The sequence below is a fragment of the Heterocephalus glaber genome, unplaced genomic scaffold, assembly GCF_053883595.1.
Source record: "Heterocephalus glaber isolate CG9 unplaced genomic scaffold, H.glaber_assembly_v1.0 deba00001442, whole genome shotgun sequence".
NCBI lineage: Eukaryota > Metazoa > Chordata > Mammalia > Rodentia > Bathyergidae > Heterocephalus > Heterocephalus glaber.
In genome coordinates, this window is record NW_028258296.1 from 57,122,851 (window position 1) to 57,147,783 (window position 24,933).

Sequence of the window (24,933 nt, forward strand, 5' to 3'; positions counted from 1 at the left end):
CTTCATTCTTTTTTTGTTTTTTCCACCAAAACGGCTTTATTTTAAAAGCTGACACATACGTGACACTTCACTTTTGTTATTTTGTTTGCTTTCTCAAATATTACTTAAGTGTGCATTAAAAATATGTTTACATTTAAGAAATGTGAGACATGAAAGTCCTCTCTGTAAACATAATCATTTTTCCGTATATTTTCCTACTTTGTTTCATACATAAATTAATCTACAAAATCATAAATAAAACCATCAACTCTTAAAGCCCCCAAATATACACAAAATTTGGAGTTTGAGAGAAGTGTTTTCTTTGATTTTATAAATAACAGTATTTGCCATGTTTATCAGTTAAACGCTTATCACAAGTCCTGTCTTTTAACTCATTCTGCCAAAAGACTTTTCAGTTTAATTGGTAAAGATGCCATATATATGAAAAGTTGAAATAGCCAAAAGCCAACATTTATTTTTCAAATGTCAGAGAAGCTGGCTATTTCAATATTGCTCAGTCTTATTGAAATCATTCAGGCATCTGAACAAAAAGAAATGCTACTGAAAAGTAAATTCTTGTACCATTATTTAAATGGCATCTAACAAAGCTTAAAATTTAAGAAACAGTAAAATCTGATGAAATCCTTTTTAACTTTGCAAAGAAAATTTTTCACTGAGATTCTGTTACAGGAACAGAACCAATTCTATCCTAAATTTTCTAAAATTTATTCTAGAATTAACTTTGATGAGTTAAAACTTCAAGGGTAAAAATGAGTAAGATGTGATATAAACACATCTGATAGTTCTCTGTAAGTCACTTTCCATTGATTTATAAACCTATGGTTTTATAATTCTTTTTAAAAGGAAAATTTTGTCTATACTGCTGCATGCAGCCATTTTACTGTACATTCTTGACGATAATGCAACCTTCCAATCCTCTTGCAGAGCTTGACATACCAAGATTTCTCCAGAAAGTCAGCTTGTCGTATTTTCAGCAGCCTTTAGTGCTTCAGTAGCCTTTCAAGCTCCTTAGTGACCGACGATAAAGCTTCTGGGTTAATACCTTGTTCACAACGTCGTACACAAATAGACAGAGTTTCCATATCTAAACCAGTAGTCAAAATTTTTGAACTCTCAAGCGAAACGTCCATGGCCTCCCTCACCACGTTGAGGTTCGCCGCCGCCGCCACTCCGGCCAAACTGCCGCTCCCCATGGTGCACCCAGAGGGAGGCAGGAGCCGGGCCTGACCTCTTCATTCTTATATGTGTATAAAATCGTCAAAGTAGAAGTCATTTCCCATATATTTCCTCCGGGCTGGCCAGATGTCACCTCCCCATTTCCTTAGCATGAATGCAGATCTTGTTTTGTTTCGTTTTGTTTTGTTTGAGACAGGCTCTCACTGTGTAGTTTAAACTGGCCTTGTACTCACTGTGTAGGCCAGGCTGGCTTCAAACTCACGGCAATCCTCCTGTTTCAGCCTCCCGGGTGCAGGGATCACAGGCGTGGGCCACCCCACCCACCATCATGAATGCAGATGTTAAAGCATTTCCTCAAGTGAAAATTGTAAAACTATGCAAATGTAAAACTGCCATGATATTTTTGGGATATTTGCCATTACTCTGAAATCCATTAAAATGTATAGAGATGAATATTTATGTGCCATGGTAGAAGAAACGGACTACCACGTGAGTGGCCCCATACTTCCTTTGTTTGTTTGTTTGTTTGTTTTATTTGGTACCGTGGATCAATCTCGGGACCTTGCGTTTGTGAGGCAGGCAACGGAACCATGGAGCTAAATCCCTGGCCCTTATACTTTGTTTTCAAAGAAACTATCTGTTTTGGTTTCCTCACTCTTCAGAAGAATATCTTCGATCTTGTATATTGCCATCATGGCCTTTTCTGGGCAGACACAGGACACAGTTACAAAGCCTTTTCTTCCCAGGATACCATATCCTTTCCTAGATTCCCACCAGATATTTCCCACTGTGTCCTTCCTAATGCCACAAGATTGGTGAACAATCCCAATACTGCATGTCACATCAGAGCTCTCACATAGAACCAGTTCCCTTCTCTAAGACAAGGACAAACAGCCGTGACCTAAGCCCCTCTGTACTGGTCAGCCCACAGGGCACAGCCAGGGCAGCTTCTGCGGAGTTCTCCACGAGTGCCCGCCATGTGGAAGTTTTTCAGTGTAGACCAACACTCCCACCCTCGGGTTCCTCTGCATCAGAGTCCTCCAACCTCCCATAAAAGGACTTTAGCCTTTTTGAGGGGAATTAGGGAATTTCCTCCATGTCACTCACCATAGCTAGGATGCAAGACATTTGTCGCCATTTGGGGATGAAGAGATGGACACCTCTCTTCTGAAATCCCATCCACCACTTCCTCACGTCTGGCAAAGCCAAGTCTGAACCAGGACAGCGCCTGAGAAACACGAATGTGCTCCCAAGAGCTTTACTCCTTTCAGCTAACTGCCTCCTGTCCCTTCACACTGGCTCCTCCCTCCTGTGCCCTGCTCTGTCATCCTACCAGGAAGTCATGATCTTGCTGTGGCCCAAACGTCTAGGGGCAAGAGAAGGCTGGGAAAATGCAACTTTGAAGCAGCTGTGAGCCAGCTGTGAGCCAGGACCTCAGTGAAACTCATGGAAGCCAGGACCATTACCCCTCACCTGACAGAGGGTCATGTAGGAGCCGCTCGGCTGGCTCGTCCCCGCCAGCCCACTGTTCCGCATAGTCGTGCTCCTGGAGTTTTTCAGTGTGCTCCTGGGTCAGGAGGTTCCCTTGATGGTCGCTGATGGGACAGAAGAAGGGATTAGAATGGAAATGGCCTAGGGATAGTGGTGAGCACTTTGAGGCAGATTTCTGTGAGACTTTGCCCACAAGGCCTTCCAAGTTTGACACAGCTCATTTCCTGATGGACAGTGGCCTCTTCTTTTCCTATTCTATTTGGCATGGAATGGCCCAGGGAACACATGCTCCTGAGCTATTTAAAGACACCAACATCACCTTTCTGTTCCTGTTAGGACAGGGTATGAAGGTTTCTTGGGGATGGGGAGTTTGTTTACTTGCTAGGAAACCCCTCCATCAAGTGAAGGCAAAGCACGCCGAGAACACAAACATCTCAGGCAAACTCTTGGTGAACCACAAGGGAATGAATCATTGCAGAAAAGCCGGGAGGTTTCTGATCCCGGGTCCTTCCCATTGAGCAGGATGGACTCCAACAGGACACCTACCCGGCAGGCCCTGCAGTGTGGGTGGGTGAATGAAGCCAGTGTCACCAGCAGTGGTTCTATGTCCATTGACTATGTCCATTGTCCGGTACCCTCTCCATAGTGTGCATGATGCCCCCTCCCCTGATCAGCGTTACCTGGGGGCCGGTGATCCCACTGAGTCTTCCTCCCTCAATTCGTGCTTGGGCTCATCTACAAACAAAGTGAAAACAGCCAGTTGAGACTCTAGGCAGCTCTACTCACCTGCTGATAGAAACACAGTGGCCTACCAGGTGCAGCGACAGACCTTGTGTCTGTCTGTGTGGGTTCAGGAAGGTCTCACATTTGTCTTAAGGCCAATGGCCTGCCTTGGATTCAGATCCAAACCCGGAGCCTAGGTGGCCTTGATCTGAGGGTTTCCTTAATGGCAAATACTGAATTTAAATGGGCAAAGAAAAAAGGTCATGTGCCACCCAGATGAACACCTACTAGAGATATCAGCCACTCCAGGTCTCCTACAGCTGTGTGTCCCGCCTGCCACGGAGGAGGACTGCAGGGCCAGTGGCTCAGCATCTCACCATTGCTTGCTTGGGAAAGGCATTAAAGCATAGAGCAACATTTCCCTCATCCCTGTTGCTGTGTCAAGTAGCAGAACCAACCCCTATGTGCTTTATTGAATATTGCCTTCCCACACAAGACATCTAGGGATACCATTGGCCCATTTACTCTATATAGGTCATAGAGGTGGAAATTTAGAACAAAATGGTGGATCAACCACAGGAATGAAGAAAGCATGAGACCAGGAGTGGGGAAATTGCCTTCTTAGTTCTCAAAAAAGCTCCCTCCTGCCACATCTGCCTTCTCTGGTTTCACACTGGATGGAGGCTGCCTCCCTCCTCACCCCATCACATTTCATTCAGGAAAGGACACAGGTGGACTGCTAAGTCCTCCACCCTGTGACTCTGTCTCCTGTGTTCCCACTCAGGTGGCCTTGATTTTGCCATGCCTCTGAATATGACATCGACACCCAAACTCGTGTCCCCAGAGCTGTGGACCTTGAAGCAACCCAGTGAAATCATGCCTGCGGTCTTCTCACCAGCACTCGGCTTGTGAGCAATGAGCTCCGCCGGCCTGCACACCTCCACGAGCTCATCTCGGAGGCCCTGCCCCTGGTCACTCTGAGGGTCATCCAACTCGAGGGGGTTGGTGAGAAGGTCACTGGGGTGAATGGACAGTTCTCGGCCACGTTGTGACTGCTTTCTTAACAGGAACAGTCTCTGCTTCCGATCCTCAATCAGGATCCTGGCTTCCCTAAGTGGGACACGACAAAGAGATAAACATGAGAGGTGCAAAATACATGAAATGGGCGTTGACAGAGACTTCGAGGATATCGCCGAGAAGCCCTTGAAGCAGAACTGAGGCACCTTTTTGGTGACCTGCTTGGGGGAAATGAAGTCGAGAAAGACAAAACAAAGGTTTCCTTAGGGTCAGAAAATGCTCCTGTAGGATCTCACAACTTTCCCCTCATCTTCTCTCCCGTAGTCAGCCAGGTGTCTGTCTCCCTGAATCTCCTTCCCAAAGATGCCCTCTCAGATCCTCGGGGGACCACGGATGTTCCTGTGTCAACACAGACACTGTTGCTCCGTGCTGGGACACCATGCCACAACCTTAGATGGGCCCAGAGAGAGGCGGGGTTAAATGCAGGAAGAAAGAACCAGAGCTGCACAGGCTCAGGAGCAGAAGATTCTTCTGCTCCAAAGGCTGACAGGCGTCACGAGACAGGAGGTGGTCTGAGGAAGAGTCAGCGAGGTGGTGACTGCACAGCACCAAAGGTGGGAACTACACCAATTCTCACACTGTTGTTTCATTTCTCAATGTTTTCTTATGTGAGTTTGTGCTCAGTTGTTTTTTCAAAGTGCAAAGGAGGACTATCACGATGTTCTTTCATCATCTACCATGACTGTGTTCCCTGTCCTGTAAAATATTGTGAAACGTGTGCCTGCCCTGGCTTTCTGCCCCTCTGCTGGCTGGAGACTGCTCTTGCTTCTCCCGGCTGAGCTTCCCACTTCCCACCCACCTGCCCGGCATGGAAACCCCTTACCTGATCTTCGCAGATAGTGGCACCTTCTCCTCCTGCTTCTCCGCCTCACACGGCTGCTTCTCCCTCGGGAGAGACTCAGGGACGTTGAGGTTTAGAAACTCTGAGAAAAGACACAACCAGCAGCCTCAGCGGACAGCCTGACATCATCCTGGAGACACTGCCTGAAGAGGAGGAGCAGCGTCCCTCCCGAGGACTCGCCCAGCCTCCCTTCCAGGCTCTGTGTGGGGCGCCATGTTTCTGTTGCCCAACTGCTCAGCTACACAACATTGCTGGTCCCCAGTCTAGAGGTGAGGACAGTGAAGCTCAAAGGCAAGTTAACTGGTGAACGATTCAACAGACAACAAGCAGAGGCAGAAGCCAGTGCTCTGAATCCAGGGCCACTGTCATTGTCACGCCCTGAGCCTCTTCATTCAAACGCTTAGCTGGGCATGAAGCAGAGACGTCTGATGCGCTTGGATCAGAGCTGACAGTTCCCTTGGGTTAGGATTTCAGCAAAGGACAGGTTTTCCAAAGATAGGAAAATCTTATCTGAAAACACATGTAAGACCTAATGCAAAGAAAACAGCCACCTGAAAATAAATCCCCACAACAACTAAGTTTGTGGTAGGGCACAAGGAACAACGAGGAACTGTGCCGTTTACTCTGTGTCAGGATCTGTTTCGAGGCTTTACCAGAATTCACTCACACGTTCGCCACAACTCAAAGAAGTGGGTTCAGACTGCTTGAGACCGTGCGAAAGGCAGAGGCTCGCGAGGGGCCGGGAAGACAAGAAACCTACCCCAGGGCCCCGCCGCCGAGCCCAGCACCCACGCCCCGCACACTGTGGCCACGCAGGACCTCAGGGGAAGTCTTTCCTCTGAATCTCCTTCCAAAGTTTTTCCTGCACTTATAGCCTAAGTCTGAAGGAAGATGGGAATGAAACACAGCTTGTCCTTTCCCACCACAAATCTCTCCACATCCCTGACATGGTTCAGTTGTTACTTTCCTCTCAGAGTCCTTGGCAATTGAAAAAACGCTGCCAGTGCATTGGTCAGGTAAAAATTGCAGGTCCGTGAGGGAACTCTGGGCTCACAGGTGCGCAGACCCCTTCTGTTCTTTCCGACCTGTTCAGTCACCTCAGCCCCTCTCACCACACCTGCAGCAGGCTGACTGGTGGGGGGGAGGCCGGCCCTGTGCAGGGGCCTGGGTTTCACTGGGGCCGATGGTCTCCTTCACATACTCTTGTTCTCACTCCCACCTTAGGTCTCATAGCTGAGAACTTCCAGGTCCACCTGGCCCTGCTGTCTTTCCCACGTCCCGCAAAGTTCACCGGCTCAGGGAGAGACAAACCAGATGCTACAGATTCCCCGATGACCCAGAAATAACTGCCACAGACTGTCAAGAGGCCCTCAGGTTCTCCTAAGAGGAGCCTGTGCCTCAGGAAGTACGACCACCCCACCAACCGGGCAGTCTCTGGTCTCCATGGTGACAATTATGGACGCCAGTTTCAGTCAGGAGTGGAGTCTTCCATAGCCCATGTTAAACATCTGCTGTGCACTATCACCATGTTTCCCCAGCATGGTCAGCCCGGGGCTTTGCCAACTAGCACTCCAGAGAGGCTTGGATGGGGTGGCAGACCAGTGGTCCCAGACCACTGGGCCAACGGTGACATTACGTGTCTTTTGCGGGACCTCATAGGGTACAGTCGTAACCCTAATAAAAATGGCGTGGGCATTCTTGAGGAAAGCAGACACTGCCATGCCTGCCCCACAAGTCAATAATGGGGATTTTGACGCCTACTCCCACCCTGCACCTCACTGTAAACTAGGAGAAGTGCTGAACGCTGTCAGCCTTGGTTTTCCCATCCTCAGCAAGTAGAGGGCAAAATCCAACTTCCACATTTCTAAGCATGTGGGATAAAAGTTGTTTTCATGAGGGGAAGAGAAGAATCAAGTTAGGAGAGCGTTCATGTCATTTCTCAGACAGAAACCAAATGATCGTTCATCACTTTGGTGATTATGAAGCCGTGGGACTTACTGTATTTCTCTAGCAGTTTGGCCAGGATGGAGGCAGGAGAGTCCAGTGAGTGAGAATTTTCTTTGAGGTCTTCAAGTCCCTGTTTGCTGTCTTCCTGCGGACAGCGGGACTCCTGGCTGCTCTCCAGGCTGCTCATCTCCACCCTCGGATCACACAAAGGGCTGCCGGGGGCCTCCAGGGAGGCATCCTCGGCAAAAGAGGTGGCACTCGGGGCTGTGGGGAAAACCGAACACAGGAGGAGTTACCATTAAATGGTATCAAATAGGTTTATGGGGACTGGAGGATGACAGTACCTGAAGGTATCAACTTACTGTTGAGAAAAAGTTGTTCAACACCCAACAATTCAAAGTTTTTTTACAATACAAATGAAGGAAAAACACAGAGCTCAGAGCTGAAGGCACTGCCCGTAGCCCAGACTCCACTGAGAGTGAGGCCGAAGGGCACGGTTTCCCGGGTAACGGTCTGCGGTTGCAGCAACTGAATTAGAAGGTGGTGACATGGTGGTAGGTCATTGTGACATCACTTCCCCTTGCCTGGGCCTGCGGCCATGCAGGCTGCCTGCTCTCTTTGGGAGGCCACCTCGGATGGGTCGCTCCCCCTCTGCCACCGATTTCAATCGTTTACCCTTAGTTCGGTACCACCAACCTCTTGCCAAAGCCACGTGCATATTTATCTTTTTCACTCTTATACATGTATAAAATTATCAAAGTAGAAATCATTTCCCATATATTTCTTCAGGGCTGTCCAGAAGTCACCTCTCTATTTCCTTAACATGAATGCAGATCTTCTTTTGTTTTGTTGTTTTGTTTTGTTTGTTTGTTTCTTTGAGACAGGCTCTCACTGTGTAGTTCAAGCTGCCCTTGAACTCACTATGTAGCCCATGCTGGCCTCAGACTTAAGGCAATCAATCCTCCTGCCTCAGCCTCCTGAGTGCTGGGATGATAGGCATGGGCAACCCCATCCACCCTCATTAATGCAGATTTTAAAGCTTTTTCTCATATTGAAATTGTGAAACTATGCACTTGTAAAACTGTCATGATACTTTAGGGGTATTTGCCATTATTCAGAAATCCATTAAAATGTATAGAACAAAAAAAACACAAAGAAAATCCTTTATTAATATTATTCTTGCTGAATTCCATTTTTTTCTTGCCTCCTTTGTGTCCCTGGAACAACTATGGTTTCTCATAATTTCTTAGTGAAGTTTGTCATTACTACTTCTTTTTTTAATTTACAAATTCATGTATTGAATAAATTCAACATACAGAAAAACGGTGATATAAAAGTAAGATGCAAATATAAACATTATGAGGATTTTAGAATTCTTTTAAAAAGTAAATTCTTATTAATTAAGAACATACTGGGCCGGGGATTTAGCTCAGTGGCAGCGCACCAGCCTTGCAAGTGCAAGGTCATGAGTTCAATCCCCGGTACCAAACACAACAAAAGCCACAGAAAAACAAAAAATGGTTACTTTTCCAAAATATAGAATTGGATTCCAACAAAACAATTTAATAAAATAAGGCACAATGTTTAATAAGGCAAAATTCACACACATTGGTATAAGATTACAATATTCTGTTATGTCCTGGGAGGTGAGGGGAAAGTACTAAAATTGAAGTAGCTTAAATATCCTTTTTAGAGCATTTACCATTATAAGGTAATATATAAATTTGACAATAAACTATATCGAGAAAATAAAACTTAATTGTTGAATCATACCAGAGTTATTCATTTACCATTAACTTTTAATTAACTATATATTTATAGGATTTTCCTAATTCACACAGCTTTAAATACAGAAAATGAAGATATCAGATCATACATAGTAATTTGCACAAAGTAAAAGTCAATATATTTTCAGTATCCTTTATTGATACTCTAAAGTCTGAAACTTTATGAAAAATTAAAATATTGGATATTCTAAAATTTTCTCCCATTGTTTTTGTTTCTTACAAATACAAAGTGAGTTTGGAACACAACAACTTCAACACAAGTCTTCACATGCTGTAAAGTGGGGTTAAAGTTAATAGTCTTTTCTCGTAGCTAGTAATCAATGTTATTTAAATTAGTGATAATTCTCAAACATCAATTACAGGCAGAATCAATTTAGTAATGTTTTTGGAATACTGGCAACAATAATGTCAATCTTATTCCAGTTTCTTCCTTTAGCTGGAATTTTGAATAAAACAATTTTATCCAATTATTCACACCAAAGGAACAAAGTATGTTCTGCTGAATGCAGATGGATGGTCTTTCTGCCATGGCTTTCTGGCATGACAGTATATAAATACTGTTCATTTAACTAATAGATTTAATGCATACTAGATTGAATACTGTCCCCTACATGCATTACTGAGACTGATTAATGCTAAGTGAAAAGTCTAGTAGCACCCAAATTGACATTATCCTGTGAGTGTTCAAATAATGTGTAATGTTTGTTAGTGAACTATTTTTAAACATCTACTCTTAGAAAATATGGACCAAGAAAAATATAAAAAGAATTGAGTTATTTACACACACAATGTATTAAAACATTAACCTCTACCCCTTCAACTTATAAAGAAAAGCAGTAGCCAACATGCCAGGCCTCAGAGTAACAATGTCTTCATATGATACTGTAAATATGAAGATGCTTAGGACCTGCTGTTATCCTTTGGTGTTACCAGACAAACTTTCTAAAATAAAGAAATACGTAAGAAAATACATCACTGATTTTATTTCAGGGGACCCTGATCTTTATGGTTCTGACCTCCTGTAACAGTAGTAAATTAATTGGAGTTCCCGCCCCAGAAGCCTATGCTCATACACTGGGTCCTGTTTTAGGCAAAGAATTTCTTAGGATCACAGTCCTTCAGTGATGTGCAAAAGATTGTGGGGCTGTCAAAAATAACATATTCAATGATACAGTTCCCAAAACTAAAGGCTGAGAGTAGGATTTAAGATACATACTTTATGACTACAAATGAAGGCATGCTGCCTTTAAAAAAATCATGCCTAGGGCCCGGGATTTAGCTCAGTGGCACTGCGCCTGCCTCACAGACGCAAGGTCCTGAGTTTTATCCCTGATACCAAAAAAAAAAAAAATGACTATAATGAAAACAGAAAATTATATGATATTAAATTCATTAATGTTATATAAGAGTGCTTTACATGGAGATAGTGAAGGTCGAGGACTTTTCTATGCAGGAATCAGAACTATGTATTATTACAGGTTGTGTTGCCTTAAAACCTATACAATACCCTTTACTGTGGTTAAATGCCCAGCAAAACTTAAAAGCTCATTATGTAGTATTTTGGATTAAACAGAGTAATATTTGTAAGGACACAGTAAAATCTCTACTTTTGTATAAGACGATCATCTAGGACAAATAGGTATTCATAACTACAGTTAAATGAATAATACAATTGGTAGTTTTCTATAATGAGCCATATGAAGATTTTAAATAACCATTATTTTTATATGTAAATAGCACCTGCCAAAATGCTTTCAAAGATCAAACTTTATTTGTACTATTTACTTGTTTTTCTTTTTTAAGGTAATGAACAGGTAAACATTAACCAAGGCTTAATTGATGAACCATAAGTTCCAGATTAATGAGGTACTATTTTCTCCCTTTGGGAAAAGCAAAGTTGGCTGTGAGAAAATCCTCCTACTTACTGGCCCTCCATTATGGAAGGATATGACACTCCCAACAGCAGACATTGAATATATTTAGAGGTAAAAGTTTTTGGATGGTAGTAGGCCACTTAACTTCATTTTTAAAACAACTTATAGTATTACTATGAAGAGCTTTCTTGACTCACAGATATTCCTAAATGGCTGATGACATCTCTATTCCTGTCTTTGTTGCTTTTAATGATTTTGTTTAATGCTTTAGCACTCAGACTGTTCCTTCTTTTCTATTTGAAATTGATTATTTACAATATCAGATAGAATTTGCAGTATTCAGCCATACTTTTGTGGCTTCAACAAAAGTTTCTCAAATCTGAGGTGCAGTTTACAGTCCAAATCTTTACTTTCAAATCTAATGACTTAAAATTCTAAATATCAACAATTTTAAGCCAAGTGTGGTTGTGTCTGCCTTTAATCCCAGCACTCAGGAGGAGGTTGATGCAGGAGGATTGCCATGAGTTCAAGGCCAGCCTGAACTACAAAGCAAGCCTGTCTCAAAAAACAAAACTAAACAAAATTTCGAACAATAGATGCCTTTTGAATACATTTAGAAGTAAAATATAAACAGTCACCTTCAGATCAATCTCTGCTATTCAAATACAAGGAATACTGAGAACCCTGACCAGCTTGGTCCTTATGCCAGTCAGTCCCTGAAACCTTGGAATCAAAATTTCATATTAGCTTATCTTCCTATTTCTTGTGCTCTAGGACTATCTCTCTGACTCAGTTTGGTGATGCAGACAGAACTGGATTCTAGGAATAAAGACTACTAAGAATGCACAATGTACCCATTTCAATTGCAAATATTAGCACAGAAGAATTCCATTCTTCACAGATTAATACTTTTGCTTAAGTAGATTTTTCTACAACAGTTTCATTCAGTAAAATCATTCAACTGGAACAATATCAAAAACTTATTTGACAAATCTCTTTTTTAAAAACTAAAGTTTATCAACTGTGGTTAAACACAAACATGACTAAAGAGAGAGACTACTATTTTAGATACATAGTCTGCTGTATGACTTGGAAGCTGGTTCTCTTGTTTCTGGATGATTAAGTCCCTTGCATCTGTCTCATCTTCTAATTTCTATAAACATTTATAAGAAAAGGGAAGGTGAAGAATAGAAACAAGGAACATCTCAGAAATTATTAGCAGCTTTTGTGAAGGGTAAGGTCAAAGATTTTAAAAAAGATAAAATTGGCTAAAAGATTTCATTAAACATTATCAAAGATAGCTACATATTGATAATAGACTTTTGAACCATAATAAACATTTTGTTCCACATACAGTATGTATCTACACTATATGGCACAAGCTAAAGCTACTTCCGGTTAGAATATTTACATCTGTAAAAGATCAAGGGGTATACCATCTTTCAAGAAAGCTGAAAAGGCTGAGTAAGATTGTTATATTTACACACTTACTTAGTTATTTTACAAAGACTGATTCTTAGATTACTCAAGCTGTTGCTTAGGTTAAGCTGACGGTCAATAAGGTAAAGGCACATGTAAGCCAGAAAAATTTGGTTCTATTACTTTACTATAAAGTATTCTCCATGAAAATATTTTATGCATCTAACTAAGTCACTTAGCTACAAAACGTTTTAGGATTGTCACTTAGGTACTGTCTAAGTCAGATGTATCTTTCATAAATTTGTAGTCTTTCCATGGCCCAAGTGAAGAAGCAAAAACTTTATTATTTCTATTTTTCTGATATAATCACCCATGTATTACTGTTAAGCAACAGAAACACATTAGACTGTTTCTATACATATAGGCATTAAGTTTCTGAATCAAAAGAAAAAACCTTACTACATTATAACAAGGTAAAGGTAAAGGGATTCACTATAGCAGTCTTTCACAACTGCAGTCATGAAATGCTCATGTTTCACGAATGAACAGACAAACACACAAACCCTGAATTACCCTATACTACACTTTCTTCTAGAACAAAAAACTATGTTAAAAAACTTGACCTATATGTAACACTGTTATACAATTGGCTTTTAAGAAATAGTGTGTGCCCTTTAAGAGATTACCAGATGCTCTAATGCAATCTGATCTGTATATTACTCTGCATTTAACATTTACCAACTAGCCATCACATTATTACGGGTTGACTACTAGTATGTATTTTACAATAGCAACTTATAGTTGCACTATTATTAAATTTTGTCTATATTAAAGTAGTTAACAAAAAATTGATAATTTTTAATGGCAAAAATTTGTGAATCCTTTTCCCCTGTGAGTACAACGTATTTTTTAAAAGTTTATCAATATTTTATTTTCAAAATCCTCCATGATTAAACTAGTTTTGGAAACTGTTCTATTGTGCATGAACACAGTAATCCCTGCTTTCAACTTCATTTTGTTCCACTGTCATGTTTTTCTAGTTCATTTCTTTTTTTCTTAAAGTGTAGGGAAAGTTACATTTAGTACTAACACATAAAAGAGTCACATTTGATTATTTAAAATTCTAAACTTTCCCCCCATTTATTTAATGCAAGATACAAAGAAGCTTTCCTAGCTTCTAGGATTTTCTGTTAAAAACTAATGTTCTGTTTTACAATGAACAGATTAGGATTGTGGCTTTCCATTAAGTGTAAAAGCAGTTTGTTCACAAGGGATCAGTTACATTTACGTAAAAAAAATGAAGTTATGATGGCCATGAGTTCAGCTGTTAGATACACAGTTGTTAACCTAGTTCTAGTTCTGTTAATGTATACTTTAAAGTGTTTTGCATAATATGTCAGTATGTACACTGCTCTGGCACTTTTTCCTTTTTTTTATGTTTTAAAATTAATTTTATTGGTACATTTAAGGTATACAATATAATGACATTCATCATTAGAAATTTGCACCTTTACATAATCCATCTTGGTTCCCATTTTTTACCCATTCCCCTGCCCTCCCTTCAACCCCTCCACCCCTCCCTGTCTACTAAGACTTTGTTTCCATTTTTTTCTTTTTCTCATATTAATTCCATTCCCCCACCCCCCACTTCCCCTTCCCCTTTGCACCTTTTCTTCCTATTTCACATTATCTATTACACCTTTTAGTCCTTATTTACACTTTCAAAATGTTTCTAGTTTCTTGTTCTTTATGGCTGAGTAATACTCCATTTTATAAAAAAAACACATTTTCTCCAGTTGATGGGCAATTGGGTTGACCCAGCTATTCCCCTGCTAGATGTCTATCCTAAGGAATTATGAGAATCATACCACAGTGATATATGTGCACCCATGTTCATAGCAGCACAATTCGTGATAGCTAAAATTGGAAGTATTTCTTGAATAGGTCTCGTAATGGTAAATTCTCACTGTCAGATTGTTTTATAAATCTGGAAGTATTTTAATTTTTCCTTCATTTTTGAAGGATAGTTTTGTTAGATACAGAATTTTTAATAGATAGTACTTTGAATATATCTTCCTACTGCCTTCTGACCACCAGAGTTTCTAATGAGAAATCAACTGCTACATCAGTTACTGTTGTTTTCAAGATTCTTTCCCTTTGTTTACAGCCATACTACCCTGAATGTGTCTCATCTTGGAATACTTGGATGCGAAATTCTTTGCCTTTGAGCTTGACTGTGCTGCATCTAGATGTGGCTCTCTGAATTCATTCTATTTGGAGTTCATTATACTTCTTGGGTGCATGTTTTTCATCCAATTTGGAAAGTTTACATTATTGTTTCTTAAAATACATTTTTTCCATTTTCTTCAATCTCTTTTTTGGACTATTATTTGTATGTTGTTATGCTTGATGCTGTTGCCCAAGTCTTTGTGGTTCTGTTCAAGTTTCTCATTTTCTGTTTCTCAGGCTGGATATTCTCCATTGACTTATCTCAAATTCACTGACTCTTCTGCAGCTCAGTTCTTCTATCAAGCTCTTTTAGTGAATTGTTTTATTTCATTCACTATACTTTTAAATGCTGCAATTTATATTTGGTACAGTTTTATAAGAACTCATGTAGTCTTTTTTATTAAGTCCCTGATCGATCTAGGTTTCTTCAGTTTCTGTTGACTGTTGTTGAAAATTTTATTTAAAAGAAAATAATGTGGCATATCTGGAAATCAGATTCTTTCTCTGTTCTCTACCAGTTTATTGATTATTTAGTGTCTTGTCCTGGACAAGTGTTATAAAACTTATTCTGTATAGATACTGGAGTTCCTGCTTGGTTAGCTCAGTGATTAGCTAATAATTGGACATAGAAGTCCTAAAACACTGACCAGGAAGCCTACCATTCTCTACCCAGAGTCTCTGTGTGTTGGGGTGGACTGCCACTTCTTACCTGTGCAGGTCCTCAAGCTCAGCCACAGTGAGAAACAAGGACTTCCTCTGGTTTTTTCTGAGTATGCAGAGCCCTGCCCATGCATATGTGGCCTTCTAGGTTCCCAAGAAGCTGTTGGACCTTTTCATTAGCCTAATATTCCTTTAGTTTCTTGGCCAGCCTCTCTTTTGCCCCAGGTAGTATAGTCACCTTGGACAGCTGTGCAATTAAATGGTGGTTGCTGTTTGCACTAGATGCCTGGGGACAAAGCACCCTCCACTGAGCATATTACATCAGGTCAAATAAATGCAAATCTCATGAGTGGGGCTTTTCAGGGAGCTCTAAGCACTCTAGCTGCTGGGTTTCAAACTTCCGTGGACTTGGGGAGAGAGGGATTGACTTAGGATAAATGAAAACACCAGAGAGTTCACTTTTCTTACTGAGATATAGCCATTTTCTTGAATCAACATACCATGGATTGTTGAAAGCATTCTGGTTTCTCAAAAATGTGAAAAGTTGTTGTTGGCCATTTTTGCAGGTATTTTCATTGTTTTAATGGAGGTATGATTTTTAGAAGTCCTGATGTTTTGGAAGTTCATCAGGCCCCATGCTTTGGGAGTAAGACCTACGCAGTCATGACTGGTGGAACCTCTGTGTGTTTTATGTGTAAAAGCAAGCAAATAACACTGGTGTAGTTGTCTCATTCATCACTGCTCATCAATTAAGCACTGAAACGCCACTTACGGTGATGGACAGGGCCCATGGAAGATCTTGTCTCTGCTCGGTTTCTGACCTGGTTTCTTATTACCTTGGATAGCAGCTGGTCCTCTGTGTACTAAGAGCCTGGATACCTTACACTTGGCCATTCTCTCCCCAGATGATTTCCCAAAGCCACAGATCATCACCCAGCCAGAGACAACCATAGCTGTGGTGGGCAAGGACATCCGGTTCACGTGCTCAGCAGCCAGCAGCAGCAGCTCCCCTATGACCTTTGCTTGGAAGAAGGACAATGAGGTCCTGGCCAACGCTGACATGGAGAACTTTGCCCATGTCCATGCTCAGGATGGAGAGGTGATGGAGTACACCACCATCCTGCACCTCTGTCATGTCACTTTTGGGCATGAGGGCCACTACCAGCATGTCATCACAAACCACTCTGGCTCCACCTACTCACAGAAAGTCAGGCTCACTGTGAATGGTATGGAGATGCCATCTCTTTGTGGTTCTCTGCAAGATTCCCACAGACCACACTCCTGATTTCCCTGTCCATTACCCATGTAAAGATGACCAGGAAGGAGACACACAAGGTTCTTTGGGTCCTCATAACTCTTTTCCAAAGTGGGTTTCTTCAAGGGGAAAGGCCATCCTGTTAGCTTCCTTGGGACAAACATGTACTAGCCTTCCCTCTGTGATCCCTCCTTGATTGAACAGGTATTTTTGTTTCGCACATTCTTTTATGGTAGCTAATTAAAGCAAGCCCACTTCAGGCCCTGCTTATCGGAGACCTCTGTATGTAGACTGAGGACCGTGAGGTGGAACGTTCCATCATGAGCCTTATCCTTGAGGGGGTTATTCTGGCACTTTTTCTTGAATAACCTTCTATAACTTTGCTAGCATTAAGGCACTGTTACAGTCACTGGTGGATTAAAGTTATTAACAATCAATCTCCTTTGTTTTCAAAGGAGAACAAAAGAGTAAAACATCCCATTTAAAACTAACATTCCTTACTTTACCACTTAGCCGGTCACAAAGGTTAGGTCCTATGTAACCAGCTGTTAGCACACATGAAGAGGTCTGTAATCTAAACACACAAGGCAACACATGGAGAGAGTGAATCCCATTTATGGTATAGTGTTCAATTGAAACCCAATGACAACTCTGCTAATAATTACAGCGTTGATAATTTCTTTCATCTCAATCACCACCAATTACAGTCCTCATGGCTTAGTATAACACTGTTCAGAATGTACCATTCTGCTGAGAGATTCGTGCAAAACTTGAGTGAAACTGCCACCAACCCAAATTTGAACCGCCATTCAGAGTAAGCTATATTAAAAGAATCCAAACATGGAAACTAACTCATTCCTGCTAAATGGTAGATGAAACTTAACATCACCAACTCTTTCATGGACACTCAAGATGAAGATAATCAACTTTAAACTCGAAGCTCTTTTACAATCACCCTTGCTCAGTTTTTTAGTATTTCACAACACCCCGCGCTTGTGTTCAACCAAGAAGAACTTTCTGCATTCTGTGTGCAGCAACACTACCTTTGTCTTCCGAGTCAGACTCACTCTGGGACGTGGAGCTGTGTGAAGCAGAACTGCAGGGGGAAGAACATTCTGGCGAACATAAGTAGTGCATCAGCGGGAGGCGGTACTTCCCACAGAAGTCCACAAATTTAATTTGTCTGACACAACAATCAAAGTAGACTCCACCACACTTTGGGTTTGGGCAATTGCTGGCTGAACTCAAGTATTTAAGAAGATTCCCAGGAAGATCATAGGGAGTGTAGGAAATATTTCGCATCTTAATGGTCTGTGCAGCTAATTCCAGGAGAGTTGGAGGGTGGTAGGTTAAATCTCTAACAAAACGAACAACCAGTGGATTTCCTCATAAGCTCAACTCTTTCAAATGAATACGGTGGAGGATCTCTCGGGGCACGTATGTCAGCAAGTTATTGTGGAGACTGAGGGAACGAAGTGAACCCAACTGTGAAAGCTGAGGAGGCACACTTTGGATTTTGTTGTCACATAATACCAAGTAATTCAGAGAAGGCAGATTTGCTAATTCCGGTGGGATTTCTTTGATGACGTTTCCTCCAAGATATAAACACTCTCAACTCTGCAAGTTCTCGATCTCGGCCGGGATGTTCTGTAGTTGGTTGCCGCCCAGGTTGAGGGTCTGCAGCGCGCGAAGCCCCAGCAACGAGGCGGGGATCTCCTGGACGCAGTCGCCGCTGAGGCTGAGCACCTGAAGACTTCGGCTGAGGGGCGACTGGCCACCTTTGGGCAGCGCGCCCGGCCCACCGAGCTGGTTGTTCCTGGCCAGCAACGTGCGCAGGCCGCTCAGCGCCAGCAGCTCGGGTCCCAGCGCGGTCAACGAGTTGCCGCTCACGTCCAGCAGCTGTAGGTGAGGAAAGCCGCTGCCTAGCGCCCGCGGGAGCCACACCAGACGGTTATGGGGCAGCAGGAGCCGCGCCGCTCTGCGCTGCGCGCCTCCGGCTCGAATTCCAGCGTTTTACTGGACACGCTGAGGCGGAACCACTTCAGCTCGGCCTCTCCGGCCACGGCCACAGCTGCCCCAGCCTGCTCCATCCCGGCTGCCCCGGAGCCTGAACTGCGCCCCGGAACCTGAACTCCGTCATTACTAGTTCTTAATGTCCTCCTGTTTTTTGGTTCATTTTTTCTTTTTTAAAAAAACATTACCAAACACCACGTTCATATTTGTTACTTATGGATTTTTTTTCTGGCCCCACAACATCTCTTTCCAAGCTGTCCATGTGGTTTAAATGGCTTATGTTCAAAACTTAAGTGTACGTATTGACTGTTTTGGAAAGAAGTATAAATACGATAGGTCCCTCCTGCTTTTTTTGTACCTGGGATTGTTCTCAGGCCCTCATGCTTGCCAGGCAGGTGCTATGCTGCTGAGCTATATTCCCAGCCCCTGACTGTACTTTTATGTCTTCATTCAGTTCACCAATATTTTGAAGGGGTCCATCGTAAGTTGCCATTGAGCATTGCTCAGCCGATCCATGTGAGTTCAGCTAAAGCTGTGGACCTGGGGCTGAATTCCTTTCACACTTCGTAGTTCGATCTAGAGCGGGAGACCGAGGCTGTGCCAACCCCCGGCGCGCATGTGCAGTGGAGCCCAGTGACGCTAAAGCTGAGGTGGGAGGAGGGCGGCACCGGAAGCCGGGATATCCTGCCCCACCTCCTCACTTGACCAGCTGCCCTCACCACCTAGGCTCTGCGAGCCTGAGTCGTCAGCAGAGACGCTCATGTTACCAGTGCTTTCCAAGTTAGTTTCCAGACTTGCTTCAGTTGGGGGTGCAGCAGGTGGGGTCAGGGCGACGGAGTACACAGGTCCCAGTGAGGGGAGCAAGATGGTACCAACCACTTTGGTTCTTTTTTTTTTTTTGGTACCAGGGATCAAACTCGGGTCTTTGCGCTTGCGCAGCAGGCGGTGAAACCACTGAGCTAAATCCCCGGCCGGTGCCAACCACTTTTAACAGCTGCCTCTTTCATCCCACACCGTCTTCCAGTTCTGCTGCAGAATGACACTGCCTCTGAGATGGAAGTAAGGCTCTGATTCTGGACCTGCACTGGAAAAGTCACTATTGGCCCAGGCGAATATAGGACATATCTCATGTAGAGTGAGTGGACATCAGAAGATGCATTTTGTTTTTGTTTTTGGTACCGGGGATCGAACTCCGGACCTTGCGCTTGCAAGGCAGGCAGCGGAACTACTGAGCTAAATCCCCGGGCCCTAGATGCATGGTTTTTATCTAGCATTTGTACACACACCATATTTTTAAGTCATAATGTTAATTTGAGCCAGCTCATTTCCAGAGTCGCCTTCTCCACCATCATCTGGTCATTGGATAAACTACTTTGCTTTTTCCAGTGTCACCTATCCTGGGATCTGCTTTCTCTTTTGATCCCCAAGCCATGGCCTTTCACCCAGCTTGGTTAAGTGCTTGAAGGACCTCGTGTTTCTGTGAGATCACTGCTGTCTTTGTTATCTGGCACACAGGGCCCCTACTGGGGTCACTTGGGGGATGATTTCTCCAGACGTCATTAGGTGCCGCTAAAATGTAGTAAATATTCTCTCACTACATGACAATGAATCCCAGTCCCGCACTGAATTCCTCTTGATTTGCTTTCTCAACAAGATCTTGACCTTGCTGGAGATGTCCTGCCTAACCAGGCTGTGTCCAGTCTTCTCCAGTCCCTGTGTGTGACCCTTCTTTTACTTCTGCTCCTATGTAAATGTCATCCTTGAGTGGAAACCACAGAGGGGACCCCTGTAAGTATTCGTAAACCTTCAACTGAGGGACATTTTCTGGAAGAGATTTTCCAGATTAAATTTGTCCTAAATCTTCAGGAGGTAGAGTCCAGAGCTGTCTTTGCCTCCACTGTCATCTCCCCTTTCAGTGACAAGCTGGGCCTATCAGAGTTGCTTGTAGATGTTCTCACCCACTAAGAACCCTGGATGAATCTGACAAGGCATTCTAAGATCCTTTCAGCAAGGACTGGTGTAGCCTCCCTCTGTACTCCCCTGTGTGACCAGCACAATGCTCTACACACAGGGCCTCAGCAAATACGTTCACTGAGCCTAACTAATTCAGAACCTAAGTTCCTTAGATGAGTACAGAGTTTACATTTTTTAGGTATGGGCAGTATAAAAAGAGGAGCAAAGCAGTAATGTTAGCTTATTTTCTAAGAGTACAAAACTCATTGTGTATCAACTACTTGAGTATAAAGAAATCAAAGACTTTAGGCACACATTCCCCACTACGTTTTTACTACCACTGTAGAAATTGCTTAAGTTTCTTCCAATATACTTGATCTGAAATTTGAGGGCAAAACCACAAGGACTCCAGTTCTAAGAATATGGCAAGTATTGAATTCACTTTGTTGGGAGAAAGACTAATGAAGTCTGGAAAGTACTTATCTGAGTACTTAACAGAGTAGACTATGATACTTTCAGCAATGATGAACTAACACATCTTACCAACTTTACCTCTGGATTTCTCCAGCTGCCAGCACATAGTCAGGAACTGCAGATGTTATCAGCTTCGTCTCAGATCTGGGCAGTGGGACTGCTGTCAGCCAACATGGAGCCCCCAGGGTTGGTAGTATTGTGAGCGGTCAGGACTCATTACCCTGAGACAGGTCACCTGGCTGTTGGAAACAACCAGAAGGAGGATCAATATGAAGACTGTTGTATTCCCACAAAGCTCTGGCTGCTTCCTCCAATGAGCCCACTGTCACTGTCACTTATCCTGACCTGCTGGTCACCTAGTCTCAGAACTCTGCAAATGGCGGGATAATGTTTCATTTATCTCCTTCTGCACACTTCCCAGCTCAGGATGAGGTACTGGGGAGAGTCTCAGTAGTATTCACTCAGTGAAACCAGAAAAGTGGTTGCCAACCCATGACCATTGCAACCATGCTCCCTCCCACATGTCCTGTCTAGGGTGCTCTGCTTTCTCCCAGGATGCAACAAATGCCGCACCCCCCACAAGCCAGCCCTACACTATCCATGCCTGATGACATTTCACAACAGGAGCTCTGATGGAAATGTGACTGTTTTCAGGGATTTCTCTGCTCAGTCACCTTGTCATTAGGATCAGAAGTCTTAGATCTATCTAGTCACGTTTTATGTGGCCACAAGAGCCCACCCCAAGGGAACTACCACATTTGTTGAACATGCTTATGTTCTCTCACTCAGTGCTTTGGTTTCTTGAGGCAAATCTTACTGCTATCTAGACTCCCTGGTTTTTAACACAGGGTAAGATAAATTAAGCAATTAACAAATGTATGAGAGAGTCAGTGTGCAGATTGGTCTCAGCTGAGAATGAAGAGGACAGTAGGAGTCTAACACTGAAGCACAAGTCCCCTTAACCTGGACCTATGTCATCAGAGCAGAGCTCTTCAAGGTACAAAGGGAGGTTGGCATCTTTTCCAAGCCTTGTTTATGCCCTCTAGCTGCATGCTCATTTGGTGGGCATCTACTGCGAGGGCAGCTCCAGATCTCCACCTTGGAATCTGGAGCAGGGTCTCATAGTCACATCTTCCCTCTCTCCAAGTTGCAGCTCCTGGGCGATATGAACCTGCTCCAAGCCCACATGGTGTAGCCCCTTGGGCAGGCAGACAAATCCACTATGGATTTCCTTGCTCTCCCACACTGCACTGCTCTGGTGCAGCCCTTCCTTTAAGGCTTGGAACTTGTCAGGCCCTCCTCAGCTTCTCCTGAAATTGCCGATTCCAACTTATCCTTATTCTGTCTTCTGCAGATTCTACCTACTCCACATTACCTTTTCCACTGTGGAACATTTCGTCCTGCAAACGTGTTGTCTTTCTTTTCCTCCATCTGCTCTTTCAACTTTGGTTTCTCAGGATATGGACACAACTCAGGCTCCTATAGGAGACACATAGCATAGGAAACAATATCAGGTCTTAACTACAGTTCCCACAGCACAACAAACATGCATGGGACTGAGAGGAAAGTATGGTGGAAGGCCCAAGAGAGGTACAAGAAGCCCTTATCTTACCGATGAAAACACTGAGGCCTGTGAAAGCTAATTTCCCAAGCCCTCATATGCCTTGATGACAGCAGAGCCACCACACTAAATGTTACCCCAGTCTGGGTCTGCAGGTCTTTCATTCTGGCACTTTGAGCTGTTCTATTTGCTGGGGATCCCATCCCTCTTGCAGGGAGAGCCCTTCATGAAGACCTGTGTTATTCTCTTCTTAAAAATGGATGGGGCAGAGATTGGTTCTCCGGATCCACAGTGCTAGGTTTTCTCCTAATCTGTCCAGGTGAACTGGAAGAAATCAATACTGATAGAAAGAAGGTCAATAATGGGGTCCCCAGGGGAGCCTGAGATCACAGGGAGCCCCTCTTGGAGACAGAGCTATGATGCAGTTGTCATCAGACTGCTTTGGGTGAAGAAAGTTTAAACAGGTAAGAGAAAAGCGTTGCCATCAAGATGTGTAGAAACAGCTGAAGGAATGTGAGAAAGTAGGAAAATATGATAGTAACAGACTGGATGTGGCTGGAAACCAAATAGTTGCTGAGGGCTTCGAGGCAAGGTCTGGGACGCAGAGGATTATTCTGAGGTCATGAAATCTTATGGAGAAACTCCTGCTCAGTCTGACTTGAAAACTATTTTGGATCAATGAGTTCTTCATTTACCAGCCCTCTTCCTTTTTTGAGCTTAATCTCTACAATTTTTATCCTATCTGTCCCACCAGGGCAGGCTAGGGGAAGTAGTTTGTTTAGCTTCAGTGATCTACTTATATCAAAAAATGATACCAAGGATCTGGGTATAAGGGTCACCCTCAGAAGCCTCATTCACACCTGATGTAGGTGATTTCAGTGAGATTTTGAACTTTTTGTTCTGGTCTTTTTGGTACGGGGGATCGAACTTGGGACCTTTTGCTTGCGAGGCAGGCAGCGGAACCACTGAGCTAAATCCTCCGCCCCTTGAACTTTTTTTTTTTTTTTAAAGCAAACGAGGCATTAATTGGTATCAGGAAAGTGTTCCTTTATTATTATTATTATTATTATTATTATTATTATTATTAGGGGGGGGGTACCGGGGATCGAACTCGGGTCCTTTTGCTTGCGCAGCAGTTGACGAAACCACTGAGCTAAATCCCCAGACCCTGAAAGAGTTCCTTCAAATGGGGGAACCCTAAGCACCAAAGTCTCACTCACTCTTCGAAAACCTGGGCCCAAACCCTCCACAGGTTACTCACGATTAGAAGCAAATATTCGAGTTAAATAAACTGAAGGAATTAGTCCTGCTACAAGATGATAAAGGAACGAGAGCAATGTTCCTGCTTTTACACTGCAACGTCTTCTGGTACCAGAGGATACCAGACAATCTCCAGGGTAGAACAAAACAGCTTCCCACTACTGTCTGAAGGCATCGTCATTTAATTACCAGTAGTCAGTGCTAAGAAAATTTCCTGGAGAACAGGCGTGACCCTGCCCACCTCGGCTCTGTGACCTGCAGTCGAGAAGCCAAGTTCCTGAGAATCTGCAACCAGGTGACGCTTGTGGAGAGCACTCTCGGATCGCCAGCGTCGGGCCTGTTTTCTAGCCACCAGAGGCAGCTGGCGCGACAGCGAGACCTGTTAGGCATCCAGATCAAAGTCATCGCGCTCCTCATTGTACTCCAGCACGTGTCGCTTGATCTTGGATGAGTCGACCCAAGTGACTGTGGGACTGCATAACCTTTGTTCCTTTTCTCCAGCCCCATTGTGATTAAATGTGAGTTAATGGATAAAGGTGCTTGTTAGTTTTGGGACACTAGATAAAAATCTGTAACAGACCTAAAGTCCCAAAGTAAACTACTCAACTCCTTGTTTGCCCGGAACTGATGTTCCGGACACCACAATTTTTAGAACAAGCTGCAAATGTCTGCTGACCATCAATACATGACAGTCGACCACTAACCTTTGTCCCCTTTTCTTTAATTCTATATGTTAACTTCCCCCTCAACCCCCTATAAAAACAGCCTCGGACTCTGAGCCAGCTGCCTCTCTAAGCTATTTTGCTTTGGGAGTGTCGTCTGGCCAGACTGATAAAGGTCTGTTTTATTTTCCAACTTGTCCGGTGTGTTCCTTCCCAGGTGTTCTTCGCTGTAGTCAGCTCCTCGGAGCGTTTGGTAAGGCTCTTGGTCTTACATTCTGAAGGCACCGCTGGGATCCCTGGGTGTGCTTCACTAGTCAGCTCCTCGGAGCGTTTGGTAAGGCCCTCGGTCTTACAGTGACAAAGTCATCCATACCGCGGCGGACAAGGAAGGCGAGGTCGGGTACCACGTCCGGGCCCAAACGCACGTGCCCCTGTTCCACAAGTGCCACGGCAGCCTGGAGATGCAGAGACACGCGCAGCTTGAGGAGCAAGGTGGGCAGGCGGCGACAGCAGAAGGACGTGACCGTGGCG

At 43.5% G+C, this 24,933-nt stretch overlaps 1 protein-coding gene and 2 pseudogenes across 2 annotated transcripts in view; all 3 read right to left on the bottom strand.

Annotated features, from left to right (window-relative positions):
* LOC147827787 (NBPF family member NBPF12-like) overlaps positions 1–24,695 on the bottom strand; it is a 46,751-nt gene extending 22,056 nt beyond the window's left edge. Inside the window, exons 1-8 of one of the 2 annotated variants that reach the window (XM_087213391.1) lie at positions 23,982–24,695; positions 22,295–22,398; positions 20,998–21,158; positions 7,307–7,519; positions 5,291–5,390; positions 4,286–4,500; positions 3,348–3,402; positions 2,650–2,771 (exon numbers count right to left, since the gene is read on the bottom strand). In XM_087213391.1, coding sequence (XP_087069517.1) covers positions 2,650–2,771; positions 3,348–3,402; positions 4,286–4,500; positions 5,291–5,390; positions 7,307–7,519; positions 20,998–21,025 — 733 coding nt within the window. In that variant the 5' untranslated portion in view covers positions 21,026–21,158; positions 22,295–22,398; positions 23,982–24,695. Of the gene's footprint in view, positions 1–2,649; positions 2,772–3,347; positions 3,403–4,285; positions 4,501–5,290; positions 5,391–7,306; positions 7,520–20,997; positions 21,159–22,294; positions 22,399–23,741 lie in introns of both variants that reach the window. The other variant, XM_087213390.1, reaches the window with a different exon arrangement.
* LOC147827791 (mitotic-spindle organizing protein 1 pseudogene) lies at positions 955–2,643 on the bottom strand (annotated as a pseudogene).
* On the bottom strand, positions 14,017–20,932 carry LOC110351022 (leucine-rich repeat-containing protein 58 pseudogene; annotated as a pseudogene).
* Positions 24,696–24,933: the final 238 nt, after the last annotated feature.